Source organism: Pseudopodoces humilis, chromosome 6, assembly GCF_049639895.1.
Source record: "Pseudopodoces humilis isolate 2021_Gansu_Grassland_sample_001 chromosome 6, ASM4963989v1, whole genome shotgun sequence".
Classification (NCBI taxonomy): Eukaryota; Metazoa; Chordata; class Aves; order Passeriformes; family Paridae; genus Pseudopodoces; species Pseudopodoces humilis.
In genome coordinates this window covers 65,356,756-65,374,168 of record NC_142205.1, presented here as the reverse complement: position 1 = coordinate 65,374,168, position 17,413 = coordinate 65,356,756, and the positions used below count along the sequence as shown (strand labels likewise).

At 44.9% G+C, this 17,413-nt stretch overlaps 1 protein-coding gene across 13 annotated transcripts in view; it reads left to right on the top strand.

The window, feature by feature from the left end:
- JADE1 (jade family PHD finger 1) overlaps positions 1-15,716 on the top strand; it is a 116,177-nt gene extending 100,461 nt beyond the window's left edge. For all 13 annotated transcript variants that reach the window (XM_014254780.2, XM_088057143.1, XM_005525543.3 and 10 more), the window contains 7 exons: positions 2,196-2,383; positions 5,500-5,711; positions 6,394-6,561; positions 7,095-7,211; positions 9,490-10,020; positions 11,540-11,657; positions 12,165-15,716. In XM_014254780.2, coding sequence (XP_014110255.2) covers positions 2,196-2,383; positions 5,500-5,711; positions 6,394-6,561; positions 7,095-7,211; positions 9,490-10,020; positions 11,540-11,657; positions 12,165-13,060 — 2,230 coding nt within the window. In that variant the 3' untranslated portion in view covers positions 13,061-15,716. The remainder of the gene's footprint in view (positions 1-2,195; positions 2,384-5,499; positions 5,712-6,393; positions 6,562-7,094; positions 7,212-9,489; positions 10,021-11,539; positions 11,658-12,164) is intronic.
- Positions 15,717-17,413: the final 1,697 nt, after the last annotated feature.

The following is a 17,413-nucleotide window of genomic DNA, read 5'->3' as shown; positions in this document are numbered from 1 at the left end:
AAGTGTGTTAGTGTTGTTTTTGTTCTGTGCAGCAACCTGCAGAGTGCCCCACTAGGTCTGTGCAAGGAGGAGCTAACTTGCACATCAGGTAAACCCTGTCCTTCCTTCTAAAGGATTGGACCCGGAGCTCCAAGGACAACCTGAGTTTTGCTCTCTGCTCTGCAGTTTAGGACATGGGAACATAGCCTCTCCCTGTTCCACACTGACCTCTCCCAGTCCCTGCAGAGGCACACACACGCACAGTACGTGTGCACTCACACTGCCTGCTCCGCACTGATTCCTCTGTTCAGCATCTCCCAAGTCTGTGGGAGGGCCAGGACACCTGTGGAATTGAGCAGAGGGAAAACCTCCAAGAGGATCACCACCCTGTGTCTGTCAGGGAGGTGCTTTGGTGGCTGTAGCAGGTCCAGGTACTCACTTAGGAGAGAGCTGTTCTCTTCCAAAGGCCAGTGGAGATGTTGCTCCAAATTTAAGGTGGTGAAAGACAGAAAAGGAAAGCATCACAGTTGTAGGTATTGGCACAGCAGGCGCCACTCCTTGTTTTCTGCTGAGCTACCTTGTATTGTCCTGCTGCTGAGCTCCTGCTGGTCAGAGTGGCCTATTGATGCCTGATTATTGTCCTCTTTGCTCCCTCACAAAGCACTGGGAGAGCCCTGCCCTGGTGCTGCTGGAGCGCAGGAACTGCTCTGTGCCTCACTTTGGGAGGGAAGGGGGACGTGTTCTGTACATGGAATAAACAATAGACAGATCATAGCTGGTGTGGGATAGAAGCCAAGGCTGTGCAGGGAGCTGGAACATAGTAAGGAACATAAGAGTGAATAAAAGGTGTTGCCTGGTGGTGACTGGTGAGGGCAGAGGAGCAGGAGAAAGGAGCGAGGCTGTGTGGAGATTCACTGTAAGCACGTGGTCAGATGGACAATTCAGCTGAATGGCTTTCAGTGCCTAGTAAGGGTTGCCTTTTTTTTACTTCTTTCTAGCACAGAAATAAAGCCAGGAAAGGGAGTTGTTTGAGGTCAGAGTCACTGCTTTTTTCTTCTGTGCCACTACTGTGGCAAGGTGCTACCCAGAGGTTATGATTTCCACAGGGAGGTACTCTGGAAGGAATTTGTGATAAAGAAGATTTGGAGAGCAGTGCCCAGTTTAAAATACGTTCTCTGTGAAGATGCAGTAGTCTGTAACATTTGAACACTGTGCAGTATGACCAGAATCAGTTTGGGCAGAACAGTTAGGCTGGCAAGGTCATTCACATTCATATTTTTCACAGCACCTCAGAAGCTCCAAATTCAGCATTTGGCTCTTGCTCGCTTTTTCTCGTCGTCTGAAATAAGCTAGAAGAGGGGAAGCTTTAGGGATGTACAAGACTGAAATAGGTAGAGGATTTACAGAGATCTCTTTGTGCAAATACAGCAGTGGCAGATCAGGGTTTCTGCGAGGAATTAACATGTTGGACCTCAGATGGGGAAGAATAGAGTGGGGTATGGAGGTTGTCCTGCTCCTTGTGGAGCTTAGGCTGTTCCCAGCAGAGACTTGTGGCAACACAGAGTGTTGCAGTCTCCTCCCTTGTACCACTAGCACCCCAAAAAATCATCTCCAGTGGTAGTGCAGGAAGCAGGCATTTGGCAGCATGGCCTGTTGCTTGTGGAGGTACCAGGGTTGTGTTGTGAAGTGGGTTTCATCCAAGCTCAATTTCAGTGTGTGCTGTTAACTAAGAGAAAGGGCAATGTCCTCTACTGAGACAGCCGGAAATACTTCTTTTCTCCTTGAATGTCCTTGTGGTCAGTATTTTAGTTAAGTAGATTGATTTTAAAAAAGTCTTAAACCAGAGCTTAACATGTGTATTTATGGCAGCTGCTATGTAAATACAGCATCCCTGCTTTGGCTTTAAACAAGGGTGAGTTTCAGGTAAGAGTAAGCACAGCTCTGTCCTCTAATATTTAATTTTATTTAGAATTCTGGCAATGAATTGGATTTCTAGACAACTCCAGTTAAGTTCTTACAATACCACCAATCAGTTATGGCAGTGCATGGAACTGTTTTCCCATCTCAGTGGTTCCAGGTGATTGCTGGAATGGTTAGGCGGCTGCTGCTGGTGGTTGTTAGTCACTTTTAAAAGTGAGTAAAGTGTTTTGAATTCTCAAGAGCTGAGCCTCTTGGTAGCCTGGCACTCCTCATGCCTGCCTGCCTGTCTGTTTCAGAGTTGTGTCCGAGACAAAAGCCGTCACCTTCACGCGTCCCAGGAAATACATCGTTTCCTCGGGCGCGGAGCCTCCGGAGCTGGGCTACGTGGACATTCGAACCCTGGCAGACAGCATGTGCCGCTATGACCTCAATGATGTGGATGTAGCATGGCTGCAACTTGCCAATGAAGAATTCAAAGAAATGGGTGAGCATGAGTTATTTGTTGCCTTTTTTTTTCTTTTTTTTTCTTTTTAAAGCTGGCAATCTTATGAATAATTTCAGGGAGAGCAGCAGTGAGAAGAAATAGTAGCGGTATGAGGAGATAAGTAATCATATGAGTTGGGGTAGCCATGGGAAAGCAGACCTGATATGATTAATTCCTATGATAAATACCTTCATAACTCCTGTGTTGTATCTGCTTAGACTTGGTCAGAATCTGGTTTTGTTTTGTTTTTTATTCTGCTTTCCATCTCACAAAGTTCTCAGTTTGCCATCTTGGTTCTCAAAGGGAACATCAGAGAGTAGTTTTTCCAGGCAGTTCTATTTATTTATTTTTTGATTAATCGCAAATGTCTGTCATCAGCTCATGGTGTTCAGTGCAGAGAAGGCAAGACAGTTGTTTGGCAGGTTTAGAGAATCTGTGCCAGCTGAGTGGTGCAGGGAATGGGACAGTAAGGAATTCCTGCACTGATTTATTGGAGGGAGCTCCCAGGTCTCACTGTGACTGTGTGCTGTAGTTCCAAAGCAGGAGGAAGAGCTGTCACAAGGGGAACTTTTCTGCAGGGTGGGTTGTGTGTGGGAAAGGATGGGGAGAGGGGTGAACTGGAATGTTTTCTATGTAAAATGAGTGCTTCAGGAGAGGGTTTCAGTGGAACTGAATAGGATGTAAGTCAGTACAGAACTTCTACCCTTTGTTTGGCTGAGGGAAAATGCTGTGCCAGATCGAAGAGGTGTGGACAGGTTGGTGAACACTTTTGGTTTTTGTTTTGGTGCTGTGGCAGTTCCCTGCTTGGGGTTGCAGTTCAGTCAAACATGTTTTACCTGGCAGTAGCCCATAGGTGGCACGGATGAAGAACTGGTAAACCTCAAAATGACCATTTAACTCTATTTCTCCTTTCTAAACCAACACATGAAAGAAACAGATGATGTCTTGGTCTGGCCTCTTATCCAGGCCTTTTTTCCAGATCTCACATTAGCTCTGCTCAGGTTTAGTGTTGGGCTTAGAGGATTTCAGTTTATGATTCCAGAGTTTAGGTTACCTGTCCAGTTATCTTCAGGAGAACAGCAGCAGGAAGTTCCCTTGGATTTCCTCAAGGGGGAAAATATACTTTTTTATTGTTTGGTGTCCTTCTATCCAGTCTGTCTTTTTCCAAAACCAGATGAGGGCTCCTACAGTGGGATGTGAGCAGCACAAGAGGGGCAGATTTGTACCTCTGCAGGGAGCCCCATTCTGCTACACCAGCATAACCTTTAAAAGTACATGCTGCACATGGCACAGTGAACAGCTAGAATTTGTTGGCTCTTACGTTTTGGTGTAGTTTCTTGCAGTTTGTTTGCTCTAAATCGTTACCCACTCAGTTGTGCTTTATGCAGAGGGAGGGAAATGCTCCTGTTAGTACAAGGCAGCGTATTTGGGATCTTGAAACATGCACATGGGTGCTTGGTCAGACACTGCACATTACAGATATTACAAATGGGCATTTGAAAAGTGAGCTACTTCCTGATCTGTACCTGGAGCACTTCCTTACGGCATCCCTGCAGCCATGAATTCCCTGTGTTTTCTTTGATCCTGGTAGGACTGCTTCAGGTACTGAGAACATACAGTGCTTCTGTAAAAGAATGACTGAACAGGAGCTGCAGCCCCGCTTCCCTTTCTGTAACCCTTGCAAAGGCACAGGCAGTCACATCTCTAAGGGCCGCTTACAAAGTGAGAGCAGATAGAATCCAGTTTCAAGCTGGTGTAAAACCTGTCATCATCTGCTTTGCTGTTGCAGCAATTCTGGGTTGCAGGGTAAAATCCTTTCATCAGCAGGATTTTGGATGTTCCCTCTTGCTACTTTTCAGCTGCTCAGTTTGGGTAGCATGGGATGCATTGATCCCTGCTGCAGGGATTTACCTGTCAGTAAGGGAAGCTGGAAGTACTTTTGTGGAGTGTTTATCTTCTGATCTGGAGGAGCTAGAAAGGTTTTTTATTCTTTGTTTTGTGGAATTTTTGGCTCAGTTTTTAACAGGGAGAGCTGAAAGGAGAGTTTACTTGTTAAAACACCCATCCTGAGGTTGCCATCTCCTCTCTGTCTCTCCTGGTTTCAGCAAGGATAGAGCTAATTTCTTCTCAGTAGTGGTTACAAGTGCTGTGTTTTGGATTTGTAATGAGAAAGGTGTTGATAATGCACTGGTATTTTGGAGTCTGTGGTTATCCTAAGTCAAGGGCCTTTTTTTCCTTGTGTCATGCTCTGTTAGTGAGGAGCTGAGCAAAAGGGAGGGGGCACAGGCAAGAGAGGTGACCCAAACTGACCAAAGTGATATTCTACATGATGGAAGGTCATACCCAGGATATAAACTGGGGAAGTTACCTGAAAAGGGAGGCCTTTCTATTTCAAAACAAATCTGAATTATAAAATACCACAACATAATGGGTCTGTAGCTGTGTGTCATGAATAATTTTCTGATGGATGCTATTGGAAATGAGAAAATTTCAGATTGGATACTACATTTAGTTGTTGTCCCAGCTTTGATGTTGCATTTATTACAGCTATGTTTTTCACTTTTTAAAATAAATTAATTGATTATTGTAGCAGGGTCTGATGGAGACCTCAGTTGGGATTGCATCCTTTTGGGTTGGAACTTGTGATAAATCAAAAACTGTTGCTAGAAACTGCAGATTTGCTCCAAGTATCACAGCAGATTTTGTCATTGATTTTCTCCCTGTGCCCCATCACTTTTGGTTCAAAATACTTTCAAATCTTTCATCAAAGAGTTAACATCTGGGTGGCAAAATTGGAGCAAAAGCCATAGCTGGTGCTGTGCCTGAAGGAGAAATGAGACAAGACCAGGAAGCCAGAATCAGTCTTGGAAAATTTTTCTTAGAATTTGAACAATTTGAACACTCCACTTCTGTTAGTTTAATACAGTTATAAAACAACTTTGCCATTTTTTTAGTTTCCCTGGTTTATGCTGAAACAGGCATGATTGTCTAGGAATTAAATGTGTCTGTGTGGGGATTGGCTGTGTCTCCTCAGCTGTTAAGAAAGAAGGTGGAGCTGTTTGTGGTGATGGTTGTCACTCTTTTCTTTAACTACATGAACAACTCCTGTTTTCCAGGGATGCTGGAGCTGGATGAGTACACCATGGAAAGGGTGATGGAGGAGTTTGAGCAGCGCTGCTACGATAACATGAACCACGCCATCGAGACGGAAGAAGGGCTGGGGATTGAATACGATGAGGATGTCGTCTGTGATGTCTGTCAGTCTCCAGACGGAGAGGACGGCAATGAAATGGTGTTCTGTGACAAATGCAATATTTGTGTGCACCAGGTATGGCAGCAGCAGCATGTTGGGTGTTAGCAGAAACTTTTCCAAAAGGGCAATCAGTAGGGACACAGGTGGGGTTCATTCCAGGTAATTTAACAGAGAACCTACTGAGCCATGCTAAGGAAGCACTACTGTGTGTCACCTTTCTGTGCTAGTTCAGAAGTTTTCCTAACATGAAAGAGGAGATACAATTTTAGCCTGTTTCCATGGATGCTTCTTACTCTGGCAGGTGCCTTCCCACCAGCCTGTCCTTCCTTCCCAGCTCTAACAAGTTTCTGTTGTCACTCAGTGTTTGGAAAAACTCCTCTGCTGAGCAGGAAACATATTTTCTGGCATGTGTTACTTAGCTGCTTTTGTACTAATGATAAAGGACTAGGTCTGTGACAGCTGTAAATACAAGTGACTATCCCACAAAATACACAGAGTAAAGTTGGTATTTCCAGACCTGTAGGGTTTCTCTGATCACATCAAACTCGCAACCTAAGTGCGTTAAAGCTGATAGTGATTGGGATAGAGGGCTCTGTAAAGATGCAATCTTCTGAAAAACGTGCTCCTAATTAGTTGCCATCCTGCACTTTTCCCTCACAACCCTTTGAGGGTTGTGAGAGTCTGTGTGTGTAATCTGCCAAGAAACAACGTGGTGTTTGCTTTGTTCTCTTTGCCCCTGCTGCCCGTGGGGACGCAGGCGTGCTACGGGATCCTGAAGGTGCCCGAGGGCAGCTGGCTGTGCCGGACCTGCGCGCTGGGCGTCCAGCCCAAGTGCCTGCTGTGCCCCAAAAAGGGCGGCGCCATGAAACCCACCCGCAGCGGCACCAAGTGGGTGCACGTCAGCTGTGCTCTCTGGATTCCGGAGGTGGGTGCTGCTCCTGGGATTCTGGGAAAAAAACCTCCTTAACGCATTGTTCAACTTAGAAATGGAGCATAAAAGCTTCTTGGTTGGGTGAAAAAAGTCTGGCAGGGATGATGCTTTACCTGTAAGGAAAGTAATTAAATCCCTTTTGTCAATCAGAATTAAGCCTTGGAAAATGAGGCCTTTGCTGCTGGCAAAGCTCATTTAACAAGGACACCAGATACCATTTCACTTTGTAAACGGAACGGACGTTTCAATCTGACAGAATTCCTTTGGGTTCTCATAGTCAAAGTGTTCATCCTGCATGATAATCTTAAATCGGTGGCCTTCACCTTGAAACTGGTTTGTCTGTTCACAAAAGGAGAAACTGATTGTTTTCTTAAAAGAGAACTTTAGATCCTTATGTAAACTGAGGAATTTTGGGACATACTAAGTTGCATACACACACAAGGAATTTGTCTTCTTTAATAAAATTGTTTCTCTTTTCAGTTAACGCTGTCATAGTCACTCCAATGCTTTGATGATTTTTCTCTTAGGTGAGCATTGGAAGCCCTGAAAAAATGGAGCCCATCACAAAAGTTTCCCACATTCCCAGCAGTAGGTGGGCACTGGTGTGCAGCCTTTGTAATGAAAAGGTTGGAGCTTCTATACAGGTAATTTAACCACACAAATATCCACGTGCTTTCTTTTGTCTGTTTATAGTAGATAGGAAAATGTGTTACTGGTTCTTACTATGGACTTGAATGACCTGATCTGCAGCAGAGCATTTTAGACTGGGCAGTGTTGTTTTACATGAATTCAACCAGAATTTATATTGCTTTGTTAGCTGTAAGGCACCTGTAGATCCTTTGCAGTGGAAAACCACTCAGAAATACTAAATAATCCTTTTCAGAATAATTTTAAACTCTAGAAAGACTGAGAAAACATATTACCAAACCTCAGAATTTTGAAAGAGGAGACACTGGGACATCAGTCCAGACTTTGATCTCCTTTACTTGAGAATAAATGATGAGGGAGTGTAAGGACAAGTGACCCATTTGGGGCAGGGTTGTGCTTCTGTAGAAAAAGACAGTAAGACATAGCTTAGCATTGTGGTGATGTTCCTCATCCTCAGAGCACTTCCAGCAGCAAAACAATCCTCAGGAAGCTCCCTGAGACAGAGAGGGATGGTACTACAGTCTCCTAAGGAGGTTGAAGTAGAGCTCTTTCTTCTGGGGCTGGCCTGGCGTTGCAGGCTCCATGGTGGTCAGACCAGCATTAAGACACAAAAATTGCTCAGGTCCTGCACTACTTTGAAATTAGTTTATATCCATTTCCCTTTTCTCCTCTGCCCCAAGTTATTTGATTGAGGCTGCCAGGAAGAGCTGTAAACCAGAAACTCAGCAGTAGTTCCAGTGAAACCTGTCACAGTCCAGTTCCATATGAGGAATGCATGAAATAGTTAAGTGTTAACTAGAGAAAATAAATCTGTCCACAGCATATAAATTTTCAGCCATAATCCCTCCTTGCAGAGCCATCTCCTTCCTCTTGGCTGCTGTTACGTAGCTGAAGCTGTTTTTGTCTGTTCTCCAGGCCACCTTCTGATATGTGCACAACAATTAGGAAAAGTGGCAGCTGGAAGTGTGTGTCAGGCTGGTCAGGGAGCAGCTGCACTAAACTGGGAGAAAAAAAGTCTGTGTATTCCCCCAGGTTCAGCAGATTTCCTCCCAGTGAGATAGGCTTTCCCCTCTTCTCCCAATAAAACATGAGCTGCAGTAAGAGCTAATTATGGCTAAAGCACTTCTCTGTACTACCCTGTGTTCCAGTTGGGATGCTCCTGGCCTGTTTGTGTTAGTAGGAGAGGAAAGGGCAAAAGATGCTTTGGTATTTTTTAATTCCTTTTATATGTTGCTTTTATTAAAGATTGCTCATTTGAAACCTTTGCAGTTTAAACCCTGCCATACCTTTATAAGCCATCTGGCTGCTGAGTCAACCTGAGCAGGAAAACCCAGAGGAGATTTGGCTTCTTTACAAAGCACTGTATAAACATCCCAGTGCACTGTGTTGCTCTTTCAGGGTCGGTGGCTTGGCTTAAGCATAGTGTTGTTTCCTAGTTAGGAGCACCAGTGCTCCTTTCCATTTTAAATCCTGTTCACCAGAGGTGTGAGTGGGTCTAAACACATATGTATGTGTGTTTGTGTATATAGACATATTTATATGTATTTAAACCTTTCAGCTGGTGGCTGGTGGTGTGTATGACAGCATTTTGCAAAAGGAAATTAAATATCATGGAAATGAAGTGCTAAATCAGCTGAACTAGTGCCCATCACTCTGTGATGGCTGGGTTCACTGAGTAGGAAGAAAAATGACAACATTTGAATTTCCTGTTCTCCTCCTCTCCAAGGTGAAGTGACGGCTGCACTCAGTGAAGTAATGGTTGACAGTGATTTAATATTTGACATTATAAAATTAGGATAACAGGGGAGAAATTCCCTTTGGTTGAGGCCTTTTGGATAGCATGGGTCCAGGTGTTGGGAAAGATTAATTAAAGCCTCAGACTGGCCTGGAGCCACCACAATGTTTTTTTCTCCCCCCCTCATGCCGGCACAGTCCGAAGGGGAACGCTTTACTTCGGGTTACGGTGCTGTACACAAGTGGCTCTGGTGTCAGTAGGAGTGTTCCTCTTGTGGCTTTCTGTGTATGGAATAGCATGGTGGAGCTGGAGGGGGAGGTGAAACACTCCAGTCCCTCTGGGCCACTTGATCCTTGCCTGGCCTGAAAGCGCTAAGTCATAACCCTAATTAAAGAGAGCAAGGAAGCGCGTGCAGCTTAGAATTGGAGCGTGGTGACCGGCTTCTTCTTCCAAAGCAGCCCTGACTTCTCCAATAATTTTAGGCAGTGTGGCTTTGTAACTTTATATTTATTTGGTTAATTGTAGTTTGTTTTCTCTAGTGTTCAGTGAAAAACTGCAGAACAGCCTTTCACGTCACCTGCGCATTTGACCGCGGCTTGGAGATGAAGACCATCTTGGCAGAGAATGACGAGGTGAAGTTCAAGTCGTACTGTCCCAAGCACAGCTCCACCAAGAAAGCAGATGCTGAGACTTCGAGTGAAAGCCCAGGGCAGGATAACAGGAATGGGATTCAGGACACCTCTCTTCCTGCCCACATGGACCCTTTCCACAGCATGGATCAAAACCAGGAGGAGGCCCACAGGGTCAGCCTCCGCAAGCAGAAGCTCCAGCAGCTGGAGGACGAGTTCTACACGTTCGTCGAGTCTTTGGAAGTGGCCAAAGTACTGCGGCTGCCTGAGGAGCCGGTGGAATTCCTTTACCAGTACTGGAAACTGAAGAGGAAATCCAATTTCAATAAGCCTTTGATTACCCCAAAGAAGGATGAGGAGGACAATCTGGCTAAACGGGAGCAGGATGTTCTGTTCAGGAGGCTGCAGCTCTTCACGCACCTCCGGCAGGACCTGGAGCGGGTAAGCCCGGCACTGCCTGTGCTGGCCACAGTTAGCTGAGTTCCCAAGCTATGCTCACCCCGAGCTCAGCTCTGAGCTGTGCTGTCAGGCAAGACCATGAACACTAAATTTCTCCAGAGCACAGCAGTTGCCCTTTGTACACAGAGGTCAGTCACAGGGCCAGCGGGTCTTGGTGTGTGGCATTCAATCACCTGTGACTGGACTGTCATGTTTTCGCTTGTGCTTTTTTACTGATTAACTCTGATGGCTGTACTGCAGGCCCCAGCTGAAGCCTTCTCAGCCTTTAAGGGCTTTCCATGCTCCTTTCATCCCGTGAAAAGGATGATGAAACTTAGCTTGATTTGCAGCAGATCTGTTTTTCATTGGCATACCAGTGTAGGATGTTTCCCTGGACTATCTGTGTAGGTTTGGGGGGTAAATGATGTTAGATTCATTTAGGTTTTGAATGTTTGGAGAACAGTTCAGTAGGATCAGTTTGATGTTTCAGTAAGTACATCTGATCCTGAATTCATTTATTTTTGTGGATAATTTAAGAGCTCTTAGAGCCAGAAAGAAGGCTGAAATTAGTTTTTCACGTCCCTACAGCACGTGGCTCATTTAGGCCATGGATGAAAGCTGGCTCAGGAGGTCCTACCTCAGTAACCTGTAGGTGAACCAGAGCCTTTCTTTCATAATATTATCTAATCTTTAAATCAGGACAGCAGGTTCTCATGGACATACTGCATCTCTTGTTAAGGATCCTGATGCCTAATTACTTTTATAATGAATTCCTGTAGTTTTTCTTTTGAGTTTTCTCCTAGTTTCAATTCCAGCCCATGGCCCTTTTGTAGCTGTTCAGATGGCCCAGATCTTAGCTGTTACCTGGGATCTTTTGTTCCTGCTCCATGTGCTCAAGCATTCTTGTCATCTTCTCTTTGATCAGCTAAATCATTGGAGTTTGTAACTATGTTCCCTAGATCTTAAATTACTCTGTGTGTGTCCTTTCCATTTCTAAATGTGATGTTGAAACAGGATACGTGATTTTTGTAATATTTTTAACGTTTTACTACTCTGTTCCCACTGATTGTTACATTCAAGATAATTTGGATTTTTAAAAAAGGGCCTTTGCAAAAGCAAACACACTTGTTAGGTTTCTCCAGATCAGGCCACAGGGGTACCACCTTCTTCTCAGTGATTCCCTCATCTGGGAATTATTTAATACTAAATACATTCAAGGATTTCCAACATTTCCCTAGTTTTTCTGTGTGACTCAAGTGTTTGTAGAAGTTACTTCTGAGCTGTGGTTCTCCAAATCGGAAGGAATAATCTGTCAATTAAATTGTGCCTGTCAATTCAGCAGATGATTTGTCAGTTAAATAGACTGTTCTCTGAGGATGGTGTTGAAGGTGGTTAAATTTAAATATGTTACTAACTCGTTTAAATGGTGTATAGTTCTCCAGCTGAATTAATTCAAAGCACATATAGGGAAATATCCTGGGAATACAATTCCTGTAAAACACATCCCCTTGCTGTCTTCCAGGTGCGAAACCTCACTTACATGGTGACGCGGAGAGAAAAAATCAAGAGATCTGTTTGCAAAGTTCAGGAGCAGATATTTAACAGCTACACAAAGCAGTTGGAACAAGAAAGAGTTTCAGGTATGCCTCAGTGTTTCCTTCCTCATGTTAGACCACAGGGACAAGGTTTGCTTACAGGCTGTGAAGGACAAACAGGGCCTCATTTGTTCTCATTTCATTCCTCAGGAAGATGAATATCTTCCAAATTACTGCAGTGGCCAGATTATCCTTTAACTATTGAGTAACTAAAAAACAATGTTTTAGATGGCATCGGTGAGATCCACTTGCTGGTTGCTTTTTGCCTCTGTCTCTGAGGAGTGTCTGTCTTAGTGGACAGAGTAGTGCTAGGACTTGTCTTTGCTACAAGTATGATTAGGTGCAGGTAGAGGAAAATAAAACCACACAAGCAGGATGTTGTGAAATCATGACAGCCAGAGAGCTGTGACCTAAAAGTGCAGGACAAGCAGCCAAATGCCCATTTCTGATGTGAACATGTCAGGCACGAGGAGGAGAGTTAAAAGAGGTGCATTGCAAACTGGTATTTACACAGCTACGGAATTGCTTGACTTGAGCTATGCTTCCATGCAGGTGTGCCTTCCTCCTTCGCCTCCATGGAGAACACGGTGTTGTTCAACAGCCCGTCACTGGGCCCCAATGCCCCCAGGATCGAGGACCTGAAGTGGCACTCCGCGTTCTTCAGGAAGCAGATGGGCACATCTCTGGCCCGCTCCTTGAAAAAACCGCACAAGAGAGACAGGGTAAGAGACAGGTCTGGGAACGACAGCAGATCCCTGCTGAGGCAGCCCAGCCCGAGGGAAGGAGGCGCAGATCCAGGCAGCTTTTTAAATTTTGACAAGACCTTTGCTGAGACACGGATTGTATCGGCACAGCAGAAAAACGGCGTCGTCATACCAGAGCACAGGAAGAGAAGAGACAATCGCCCGCAGTGCGAGGTGGCGAAGGCAGAGCTGAAGGAAAAGACTTCTAAACACAACCACAAACTGCTGAGACCCACAGAACTCTCTCAGAGGCAATTGGAAAACAAAAGGGCCTACTCCGGTGGTAGGTCAGCACCTGGCACTCGGAGGGATATAGTGCCTAAATGTAACGGGGGTCTGGTCAAAGTAAACTCTAATCAGACAGTAGTTAAAGTGCCTACCACGCCCACGAGCCCAGGGAAAAACTGGGGCGGATTCCGAATTCCAAAGAAGGGGGAGAGGCAGCAGCAGGGGGAGAGCCTGGAGGAGGCCTGCCGCCAGAACTCCGGCTACCCCTACCTGGGCGTGGGCAGAGTTCCAGCGAAGGAGCGGACAAAAAGCAAGTTAAAGCCTGACAGCGAGAACGATGGCTATGTCCCCGATGCCGAAATGAGCGACTCGGAGACGGAAGTGGCTGAAAAGAAGTGCAGGCAGCAGAGGCTCAGTCCCAACAGCAGCATCGGCAGGAGGACGGACATTATCCGGAGGAGCATCCTGGCGACCTGACTGGACACAGGGACGGGGTCAGTAGAGTCACTGCCTACAAGCCAACTCCACCTTACTCATCAGTGTGAGAGAGGAGCATTCTTAGACCGAGCTACAGACTGACAAACTGAAAGCCCATATTTTCGGAGTTGTATAAATATGTTTACACGCACTTAAAGCTGTTTTAAGCTCTTTGGTTTTGTTTGTTTTTTTTTTTTTTTTCTCTGCCCCATCCACACCCCCTTACCCATCCCATTTCTGTGAGAAGTTTGAGTCTCCCTTATTTGCAACTTTCCTGAGTAAGCAGAGAAGTGACATCATTAGTAAAACAGGAGTTGGGATGCACACAACTCACAAAAATCTTTTAAAAGGGGCTAGGGTGGGTAGGAGGAATCGGGCTGCGTTCATCCTTTCTAGCTAAAAGGCACTGAAAGTTTTACTCCCTTCCCCTGACTTCTGGAAAAGCACAAGCTCTTAATTTAACTCGTGCATATTGAATGGAGGATGGTTGTTAGACCATACTGCAATGCACTGCACTGCTGAATCCCATTACAAATGCTCCCCGTCCCTGGGCAGGGGCAGCTTTCTCCTTTCTTTGCAGAATGTGTTCTGTTGTGTTCAGTTTGAGCGCAGGTGGCAGCTCAAACCCTCCCTGTGCTCCAGAGTTTACATGTGAATGATGACCAGGCACAGGCAGGATGGTGCACTGGAGGGAGGAGGAGGAAGGGATAGGGCAGGGCTTGAAAGATTGGGACTGACACAAAGGATGTTCCCAAATGGCTCAGTTCTGAGCAAGGGGCAGGTGTGGGGGTTCCAGCACTCCATGGAATAACCTGTCACCCGTAGTCAGGCACCTGCCTTGGGGAGTGTGATGACAATGCCAGACAGAAGTTTTCTATGGCACTAGGCAGGAGGAATTCCCAAAGGCCACCACAGATGCACTAATGATACGTACTGAGAGAGTCAGGCTTATGACACTAAAAGGTTGCTTTAAATGGAATGAATATATATTTTTAAATATGATAAAATGCAAAGGCAATACATTGTGATTAGCTCTTCACAGTCAAGCAAAGAAAAAACTACTTCATTCTGTTATGGACTAGATTTGATGGAAAAGGGAACTCGTATTCTGATTGTGTACTTTTTTAATAATTGCAAGTGGCAATAATGAGTAAGATGTAAGCAATAATATGAACAGGTTGTGAGATATCGCTTTGTACCGAGTGGAGTGCACGCATCACCGTGGAGCGTTAGGAGCCTGTACATTTTGGAATTTTTCATTAATATAGGAGAGGTATGTACTGGTGAAAAAGTTTTGGCAGCAATGTGGTAACAGAGAGACGGGCATAAAGAACCTCCTTCTCCTTCCCTTTCCCACTCCCAGCCTGCTGTTAGGGCATCCACTCACCTCGGAACGTCTGACCCTTGCTCCCCGAGGTGGGAACACTTGACAACACAGAATTCCCCTGCAGTAGGACTGAGGATTCAATCAGAAAATAAAAAAAAGGCTTAACACCCTATCTTGCTATGCAAGTTAACATTATCAATTAAATATTTCACCAGAATGCATCCCTGTTTTAAAACACAGAAGTCTTAACCTTTTGAGGAAGGGGAATTTTATGTAGGATAATACACTTTCAAAATCCTCTTGCTGGTCCCAAAAAGTCAGAGTAATTGGCATGACTTACAGAGGTGAAAGGCAGGGCACTGGTGACTGAGGTTACATAGTCACTCTTGGGGTGTGTTCAAAGTATAAACAGCAGACAAACAAAAGGTAAAAGCCAGCAAGTTCTACTCAACATCCAGCAACATTCTCCAGACAGGCACTGGTATTTTCCTTAAGAAAGAAGCTCATGACCACACAGGAATTGTCAAGCCATAAGATGGAATACCCTAAATTTGGATTCTGAGTAAACCTTTCACCTCACACCCCCTGGACAGAGGTACCTTGTTAATTTGCACTATTATGAACACTAACGTTGTGCAGAGTGAATGCCTTAGCTGCTTTGTCCCCTGGCACTGAGGGCGAAAAGCTTTGTGAGGTTTCCAGTGGAGCTGACCCCAAACCAAAAAGGCTGCGGTACGACCAGCTCTGTAGGTTAGTTTTGTCCTTGTGCTTAGCCCTCAGCAGGAGGTGTTGTAGGTACTGCAGTGACAAACCCACCCCTGTGTTTTACTGGGATTTGCTGGATTTCTGTTTCCAAGCGTGACCTTTCCTTGTGCTGACTGACCAAGAGATCTTTGAAATGATCCGTGTGTTCTGTCCAACCGTAGGCTAGTTGAACGTCTGTAGAGTTGCCTGGAATGCCATTTGTTAGGTTATAAACTCACACAGATCTAAATGAAGGGTTCATGTTGTGTACAAATCTTGATTTCAGAAGTTCGAGACAATTGTGATGACATTTGTAAAACTTGTACAGATTTTTCACTATGTGCCTAGCTTTGGTGTCCATTCAGCTGAAATAAAAAAAAAAAGGTGCATGAAGAGAAACAGAAATAAAAAAGTATATGTAGAGATGACTATTTTATATTACATGGCCCAATCCTGTATTTATTTTCTCCCTTTTTTGAAGTATTTCTAAAGACCTAGTTGAAACAGCTGTATTTTTTGTTAAAATATTCCGTAGAATTGTGCCTTTTGTCTGTATGTGAATAAATGCTGTACATTTTTGCAGTACCCTTGCCAGCAGTGGTTTAGATGTCCCCGTATTGGTGTTTGGGCTCCTACAAAAACTTCACTGCAATGATCTGAACAGCTTCCATGGCTTTTAGTACAGGCATCACCATGCACACCACAGCTCCAAGGTTTTGTACATTTTTAAGGTTTTTTAAACTGCTTGTTACTGACAGCTGTGCCCATCCCATCAACAGCACATTGTGTGGTTTTCCCCTTGGCATACTCAAAACATTTCCATTTGTAGACAGAGGATGTCCTTGCAAAGTCCATGATCCCTGTACATTCCACTGGAAAAGGAACATGAGGTTTGAATGCCTGGATCTTTGGGATAATTAATCTCAAAGTTTGTTCACACTCTGAAATGGCTGGGGTCATGCAGTACTGGGAGGAAATTTGCTTCTATAGCAGGATTTCCAGGAGATGAGGATTCCTCTGAACTCCAGATGCAGAAATACAGAATGGACTTGGTGCTGAGCAAGAAAAGGCAAAGCAAGGCTGTGAAAGGACACACTGAGAAATCCATCTTGAAAAAAACAGATCTCCCAATTTGGGAGCAACATGGGAGCAGCCGCCTCTGGATGCCCCGGGGAAATCAAAGGAGCTGGTGGGTGTATGATGAGCTCCATGTGACCAAATTCCTGTTTGTAGTGCCATGAGGCAGACCAGGACAGAAACCTTTTCCTTTCCTGTTTCATCTCAAATTGCTCTCCTGCCCCTTCCCTGCACCATGAGGTGCTTGTGTCATGCCTGCAGTTCCTGTTCTGGCAAACAGCCACTGGGTAGGAGCTGCGCCCCAAGGTGAAATGAATATACCCATAATTAACAGGGAAGCATTCAGGTGCCCTTCTGTGCCTCCAGGAACAAATACTCAAATACTGGGAGCTGCCTGCCCCTTTCCAGCCAGGTTTCACTTCACAGCCAGAGCCTGCCTTTGAGGAGTGAAGGGGATTAATGGCTCACACAAAATCTTCCAGGTGGCCTGTCATCATCTCAGCTGTGCATTATGCAAATGGCAACAAGGTGCCTGGTACTTGCCTGCCTCTGTGTCACACTGCTGACTGATGAAAATCTCACCCAAACAGACACTTGGAGCTTCTGAAAAATGTATCCACGTTGTTTTGGAGAATCTTCGACATCTTTTAACTAAAATTGAGATTTACAGAGTGCAGTGGATACAGGCATCTATCAATAAGAGAAAGCAACTTCTGTAGGAACGAGTGGCTTTCCCTGCAGCAAGCGGGAATTGTTTCTGAGGGTGTATCCATCTTGCAGGCTCTACCTGAGCAGCCAAGATTTCAGCAGGCAGCACAAAGTCTTGCTTCCACAGGGGGATCAGCCCTGCTCTGTCCTCTAAAATGCAAATATGGTGAAGATCCACTGCCATGGACACACAGGTTTATTAACCCAAATGAGATATTTCCATCAAGCACTGGGCAAGCACTACCTAGCAGCTGAATGAGAGGTTAGAAACCAGAATTACTCTCTTCACATTTAAGCGGAAGGACAAGCACTTATGTCAGTTAAGGCCAAGATGTGAGCACTTCAGAATCAGTTAAAGACCTATCAAATGCTTGTAATACATGCTAAAAGAAAAAATGGCTTTTGGCTCTAATTGTAGAATGATAGCTATGACATGTCTCAACTAGCAAAAAAGACCCGTATTTGTGAGGATTCCCACATGCTGGCAGCTGTAGAAT